We start from the raw sequence: 7971 nt of genomic DNA on the forward strand, positions 1-7971 counted from the left end.
ATTTTGATGATTCACAGTTGTGGTCATCTTTAGAGAATTGCAACTTGCTTCTCAAGTGTTCCTGTCAATTGATTTTCCTTCTCTACAGAGCAAGACAATGAATTTAGTAAGATAGTTGTTATTGACCTGTGTTTAGAGAGATTTGAGTAGTAGCTAAATCTATCTATTTAATTGACTCTAAGAGATTCCAAATTATAAGATTGAAGAAGGAAGGAAGGATGAATTGCTAGGGGAACTACCATCTCTTATCTGAATCTCTTTTGCATTTTAGAACCTTTACTGTTATCTTTCATTTGAATTTATTTCTTGCTTTAATTTCTCCATTCTGAAACCCAATCTTTTACCTTGGTAACTTGATAATTAATATGAATTGTTAAGAATTGAATTCCAACTTAAGGCTCCTTGAGAAGAATGACTTAGGTATTGCCTCACCTATTGCATTTTCCTAGTATAATTTTGATTACCTAGCGATAAGGTTCATCAATGGCTATAGAAAACATCAACAAAACAGAGCATCATAATAATATTAGCATCTCATATCATCATCAAACAACATAATGCACATCAACACACAAGTATACACCTCAAGCACACAAGAAAGGCAAGTTCACTATTTTGTATCCTTAAGCTTTCTTCTTGATCCCTAATGCTTCCAACCATTAAGATTGCTTGCTCAACCTTTGCCATTCCTTTTTCTTGATGTCTCATGGCCCTAAATGCATCACAAATCATTTTCATTCATTCATTAGAGCCATGATAATCAACAAGATCAATACTTTGTTTTCTTTGAATTATATTATCTTTTAACTTTTGAGCTTGATTTCCAACTTTTCTAAAATTAATTCCACATGCTATTCCTGTACAATTTTGCATGTAGAATTCATTTCCAAACTCAAAATAATCAAAATCAAACTTCTCCCTACTCAACTGGTCTGGCCGAACAGAGGATCTTGGGGCTCAAAATCCCATTTTCAATTCTAATACCTCCAAACTTGTTTTCTCACCTTGACCCCATACAAGTTTTCATTTTAAACATATTGAAAGCATCAAAATCATCAAAATCCAATCCTAGCCCCAAGAACTAACTCTGGCTGAAAATATTACCAAAGTTACTTAATCAAGAAATTTAACCAATTTCAACATAAACCACTTGATTTTTGTTCCTTTCAAGCCCTTAAATATTATTCTAATATTAATTTCATCTTCTCCTATTCTTAAGAATTTTGTGCAGCACCTCCCCTAAGGGTTCCAAGCTCCCAAAAACTATTAAAATCCATAACCAAGCTCAACAAGAATAAGGGTAGTGAAAAACTACATCAAAAACCATAAACATACCTTGTTTTAGAACTTGATCTTGCATGGGATCACTTAGCCTTTCTCTCTCCTTCTTCTTTCTCTCTATAGAATATATTTTGCAAGAGTTTCCCCACAGGTTCCATGGCTTGGACGAAATGGGGGGAGAGGAGGTATTTATAGAAAACAAGGTTGAATCTTGGCCGTTGATCTCAAAAAAATGTGGTTTAATCTTGACCATCTATTTTCCCTTTTAATCTTATGGTGACAAACGTCCTATGACATCATGCTTACATCATCTTGATGACATCATACTTGCATGATCAAGCCCCCTGTCTTTAATCCAACCATACAAGTGTCTCTTCCATCTAACAGTACACTTGTCTCTTCCATGTCCCCTCATCATTTTGGCATTAAAATAGAGAGAAAATTAATATAAAATTCATGCAAAATACAGCCCTTAGGCATTCCTCCACATATATTGCTATTCTGCATAGTATCGGGTACTTTTTAGGGTCCTGACTTATCCTGTACCACTAGGATATGTTCTGGTACTATTTTCTCATCTTAATTAAGTACACATATGACCCCATCTTAAAGGAGCATAGAAGAAAATAATTAGCTTCACTAACAAGTTACTTAGCCTCATTAAGTCATGCAGTAGTGATTTCACCATAACGACTACACAAAGGACTATCTAAAATGTACCCATATTGCGTTCTGATTTTTATTCTTTCCATAAATATCCCTAATGACTCAGCATGCTGACTTAGAGGTATCATAATTGCACTTGGCAACTCAGCACGCTGACTCAGCGCCCTCATTATGGCTTTTAGATATTTTCTTTGGTTTTGTCTCCTAATTAGGTGCCAAAAATTATTTAATATTTGAATGCAGCATTTTATTCAATCCAAAGCTCCAAAAATTCATCTAAAAATATCATAAAATTCCTCAAATTCTAGAGAGAGAAAAAATCTGTGAATTTTCTCAGGCCATAACTCAACCTGTATCCCCGCTTTAAAATCATTCTTTAAAATACCCTTTTTCTGCATAATTGGCTTTTAAATATTCTTAAAGCCGTTTTGCTAGCCTTCTAGGGATGAGACTAGTTTTATAATTTTCTATAGTCTCTTAACTCATGAATCCCCATTTTTACTTACATTTCTGAGGCCTTCTCATGGCTCAAATAATTAAATCTATCTTTATACCTCAAAATGAGCTATAATCTTAAAAATTCATTTAAAGTCAACCCAAGGGCATTTTTGTTATTTTTCTTTATATACAGGCCTTAATATGCCTATTTCTTACTTTTTGGGATTTTTTTGGAATTTTTGGGCATAATTTCTATTTTTTCCCTTACCATCCGTAACTTTACAAAATTACGATTTTGCTCCTAGTTCGGCTTAACCCCATAATGCTTCTCATTGAGGCCTCCAACAAAGCCTTTGGCCTACACTCATATCAATTTCTCATTCTTAGGCCTCAAGACTTCATTCGAGTCTCTAATTTTCTATTCCCTCAGTCCCAGCAAACTTTTCATTTATGGTTTAGTTCCTGGGAATCCCTCTATTCCTCCAGGGAACCTCTAGGACTTCTATCAAGAGGGGTCTGGTAGCTTACCTACTTTAGGCTAATTCTAGCACTTCTAGGCTCAAAATTCAAGATGTTACAATCTATCTCAACAAAATTTTCTATTTGCCTTAAAAGAGTTCTACAGATAGAGGAATGAAGTCTTTAAGAGGTAAAGGAAAAAGAAAGGCGAACGGGTTCAAGGCTGTTTGAGGTTTCACTCATGATGAGGTGATTTCTTCTTACTCACCTTTACTAATAATATCTCACTTCTGTCATAATAGTGCTGGCTTTGATACCACTCAGGGGTTGTTAGCTGAATCGAGCCAAGCTAATATTGTCTGATATCCAAAGCTTTAATCCAAGTAAAGCCACTCATTCTCAACTCATCAAGATATAAAAATGAATCTATTTTTCTAATCCAACTAATCTAATTACCTTGTTTTCGGGTCCATGATTTATGATAAATAAAATTGAAGCCTAATTGAAGTTTATAATTTCATTTTTTACTAAAATATAGATAACTCCTCTGAATTTTGAGGTAGTTGCACATCATATTTCTAATTCTCTAAAAGTTTAAATTAAGGACCATCATGTTTTATGTTTTGATTATTAACTCCCCTACCGTTAAAATTACCATTAAAATTAATGATTTTTGTCATGTCATAATTTTTATATTTTTTTATATATTATATCATTTTAGAAAATAATATTTAGTATTTTCTTAAAATAAAACACTTAAAAAAATATGTTGCTTAAAAACCACGTCTTTTTTAAATTAAAAAGTATAAAATACTTAAAATTGAATAACAAAAGCCAAATATTATTTTTTAAAATGATATGAAATATGAGAAAAATAAAAAAATTATGGCATATTAAAAATCATTAACTTTAACGATAATTTTAAGAACATAGGAGTTGATAACCAAAACATAAAACATCAAGATTTTTAATTTAAATTTTTAAATATTGGGAAGGTTACCTGTAACTGACCTAAGTCTAGGGAAATCTTGTATGTTTTAGTCTTCATTTTTTATACATACAGTAATATATTTTTAATTATTTTAACAATTCAGTTCAAGCTAAATTAAATTAGTTGTTAAAATATATTATCCACCTTTAAAATTTCAAAACTTGAAATCTTAAAATAATTTAAATGTTCAAAATCAGATCCAGATCTCTTATACTCCTCCAATCTTAAATATAAGACCTAATAATTTACATTATAAAATATTTAGAACTAAAAGGAGCATTTTCTATCTATTTATAAATGTAGCAAGCTTAAAAGATAGTGGCTTAGCAATCTGAGTATTGAAATGGATAAGAAATTTTAGGATATAGCGAGAGATTAATTAATAATTGAAAATCATTTTGATCCCAATTTTAATAACTAAAAAATAATTTAAAACATAAAAATTATATTAAAATAATTCTTTCTTTTTTGGATAAAACCCGGGGTAAGCGCTATATCAAAATATTTTAAAGGGTAGATAATATATTTTTATTTTTATTTTGATATATACAAGTGTGTGTGTGATGAAATTTAAAATTAGTTTAAAATAGTTAATGATAAATTCTCAATTCAAAAGGTTTAAATTAAATATGTCTATCTCTATTTAATTTGTTTATAGTATTATAAAATCACGTGATTGATTTTCTAATTGAATATTTTAATTGATATGATTGGGAATCATTCAAAGGACAATATCGCAACACCCCATAACTATATCCCTAGTCCCACGGCAGATGCAAAATTTCCTTTATTTAGTTAATTCAATGTATGAATCTGAAACAAAAATTCAGATAAAAAATATATATCTGTTTTTGTTTCTTAAATATAATTAAGACCCATTTTTCCGTGCGTTCACGCAGCATACACATAAAAATTGAACTGAACTCATTAGGTTAAATTAAATTTATTTTATTAAATATTAAAAATATATCCGCATCAAATGTTTTTTTGGTCCTCAGAATTCAAATTAAATTAAATTATTTGTACGCACTTTTAAAATTTCCCAACATCAAATTTGTTTCTTTTTCAGACCCAAAAAAAAAAACTTATTTCTTGAAATTTTCCTGTTGGCCAAGAATAAAACCCTTTAGCTTTAATTTCTTCAATTTCGCCGTCACCTTCATCATTGAATCGAATCCCATCAACCTCTTTTGCTGATCATTATAGGTTCCGATTCCAACGCATCTATATCTAAACATCCATTAATTTCACCTCTTACAGTGTTATCGAGCTTGTTCGGAGGTCATGGGCGATTATTGGTGCAGTGATGATGACGATTATAATTACTCCGATGAGGGTTCCATGGACGAAGGCCTCGAAGACGACGACGACGATGCCGATATTATGGCCGAGGGTCCCAAAACCATGGTGATCACAAGAGAATCACTTGTCGCTGCTCAGAAAGAAGATCTGCGCCGAGTAATGGAAATGCTTTCGCTGAGGGAACACCACGTTCGTACTCTTCTTATTCATCATCGTTGGGATGTGGATAAGCTTTTTGCGGTATATGTTGAAAAGGGAAAATCTGCCTTGTTTGCTGAAGCCGGTGTTACTGTGTACGAACCTTCGGGTTCTGGTTCTGATTCTGATCCATCATCATCATCATCAGTTCCTTCTTTAATCTTTTGTGAAATCTGCATGGAAAATGTTCCCAGAAATGATGTAACAAGAATGGACTGTGGTCACTGTTTCTGCAACGATTGCTGGACAAGCCACTTTATCGTTAAAATAAATGACGGCCAAAGCAAGAGCATAACTTGCATGGCGGACAAATGTAACGCTATTTGTGATGAATATATTGTCAGAGATCTGGTGGGTAAAGAGCATCCGGAAACGGCAGAGAAATTCGATCGGTTTCTTCTTGAATCTTACATTGAAGATAACAAAAGAGTTAAATGGTGTCCTAGCGTTCCTCATTGTGGGAATGCAATTCGTGCAGAGGAAGATGAACTATGTGAATTGGAATGTTCTTGTGGTGTCCAGTTCTGTTTTAACTGCTTATCAGAGGCACATTCGCCTTGTTCTTGTTTGATGTGGGAGCGATGGTCGATCAAATGTAGAGATGAATCAGAAAATGTAAACTGGATCACAGCTCACACAAAACCTTGTCCTAAATGCAGCAAACCAGTGGAGAAGAACGGTGGCTGCAATTTGGTTTGTTGTATTTGTGGTCAAGCATTTTGCTGGATCTGTGGCGGAGCCACTGGACGAGATCATACTTGGTCATCTATAAGCGGCCATAGTTGTGGTCGCTACAAGCCACAAGAGAAACTAGCAGAACTTGCCAAGCAAAATCTGTATCGTTACATGCATTATCATAATCGATACAAAGCTCACACAGACTCATTAAAGCTTGAAAGTAAGTTGAAAGAGACTATGCAGGAGAAGGTTGATCTTTCGGAGGAGAAGATCAATGATTCAACACTGAGAGATTATAGCTGGGTGGGTAATGGACTCTCAAGACTTTTCAGATCGAGGCGAGTGCTATCTTATTCGTACCCATTTGCATATTATATGTTTGGAGGTGAGATGTTCATGGAAAAGATGTCAGAAGAGGAAAGGGAAAGAAAGCAGAACTTGTTTGAGGATCAGCAGCAGCAGCTGGAGGCCAATGTTGAGAAGCTCTCAAAGTTTCTGGAGGAACCCTTTGATCGGTTTGAAGATGAGAAAGTAATGAATATAAGGAATCAAGTTCTTAACTTCTCAGCCATTGTTGATCATCTGTGCCAGGAAATGTATGGGTGCATTGAGAATGATTTATTGGGTTCTCTTCATCATAGGATTGCTCCTTACAAATCAAAGGGCATAGAGAAGGCATCTAAACTTTCAGCTTCTTCGTAAATCAAAAGCCAATTAACAGATAGAGTACTGGTGGAACTGCAGCAGAGGTTATATGAGTTTCGACTAAAAGTTGCTTGTATCTGTTGTAATCAATAATTCAATCATTTCAATCGTACGATGTGTGCCACCAGTAATTTCCCTTGTATCTCTGCGGATTTATCTCCTCAGATTTATCGAGGAAAATCAATTTTCGAAGTTTTTGGGGAGAATTAGAACACAGGACCAAGAGAAAATAAAATTTATTATGAAGGATCATAAAAAATGTAATTATTTAAAAGGACCAAACACCTAAATTTATTTAAAAAAAAAAAAAAAGCTAGATGCCCTTATCATCTCCCACATCACTTCCGGTTTCTTTCTTCCGTTCACCAGCACTCACCCCACGGCACGGTCATTCATCGTTAATGCTCTCAAAGATTCAAAAACAACATTAAAAATGTAGAATCACATAACAAGAATCAACAAAAATGCAGAACAGAAATATCAAACACTATTCAACAAATTCTAAGAAGTGGTTGATGTTGTGTGAGTGCGAGAGAGATCCAAAAACTGCAAAAGAGAGATAAAGTCACAGTTGCCAAAGACGTAGCCTTCGCTGCTGAGTCAACGTCAATGGTGGCTTCCATGGCCGAAGTCGAGCCATCACCCCTCCGAACCCCATCACCTTCTGGAAACAAATTTGTTCTTATGACCCTCCTTAACTAGATCCTCAACTCATAGACAACAGAGCATGGGATGGGATGGTGGTACAGATCTGTGAAGCCCAATGTTAAACGGAGCCAGTAACGTTCCTCAATAATCTTACAGTGAGATTTGGACGTTGGAGAAAATGCAGGTGGTTGGATAAGGGTAATTCAGTATTTTTAAAATTATATTTTAACATTTGGTCCTTTTAAATAACAAGAATTTTTACGATCCTTTCAAATAAATATCATATTGGGGAAATCACAAATAAAGACCCTCCAATATGCAAAATAACAGATAGGTCACCTGAATAAGTGAAATTACTCACAAGGACCCGGTCTCAAATTGTAATTATGAAATCATGGCCAAATTACCAAAATACCCCTCTTTAATTTTTTTTTTTAAAAAAGAAAGCCACTGCCTCACCGGAATCCGGCCACCAGCACTGGAGCTCCGGCGGCCGCTTCCGGCCACTGCCGGCAGCCGGACGCCGGGGTCCGGCCGCAGGAGCTTCGGCGTCGGCGGCCGCTTCTGGCGGCCTTCTTTTGTTTTTTTTTTTTTGCAACTGTTTT

At 34.5% G+C, this 7971-nt stretch overlaps 1 protein-coding gene across 1 annotated transcript; it reads left to right on the plus strand.

Annotated features, from left to right (window-relative positions):
- The first annotated feature begins 5058 nt into the window (after positions 1 to 5058).
- On the plus strand, positions 5059 to 6816 carry LOC114762030 (probable E3 ubiquitin-protein ligase ARI2). The gene has a single exon (XM_028951479.1). The coding sequence runs from the start codon at positions 5120 to 5122 to the stop codon at positions 6713 to 6715; it is 1596 nt and encodes a 531-aa protein (XP_028807312.1). The 5' UTR covers positions 5059 to 5119; the 3' UTR covers positions 6716 to 6816.
- Positions 6817 to 7971: the final 1155 nt, after the last annotated feature.

This window comes from Neltuma alba, unplaced genomic scaffold (assembly GCF_004799145.2).
Source record: "Neltuma alba isolate B1F8T4 unplaced genomic scaffold, ASM479914v2 tig00011174_pilon, whole genome shotgun sequence".
Taxonomy (NCBI): domain Eukaryota; kingdom Viridiplantae; phylum Streptophyta; class Magnoliopsida; order Fabales; family Fabaceae; genus Neltuma; species Neltuma alba.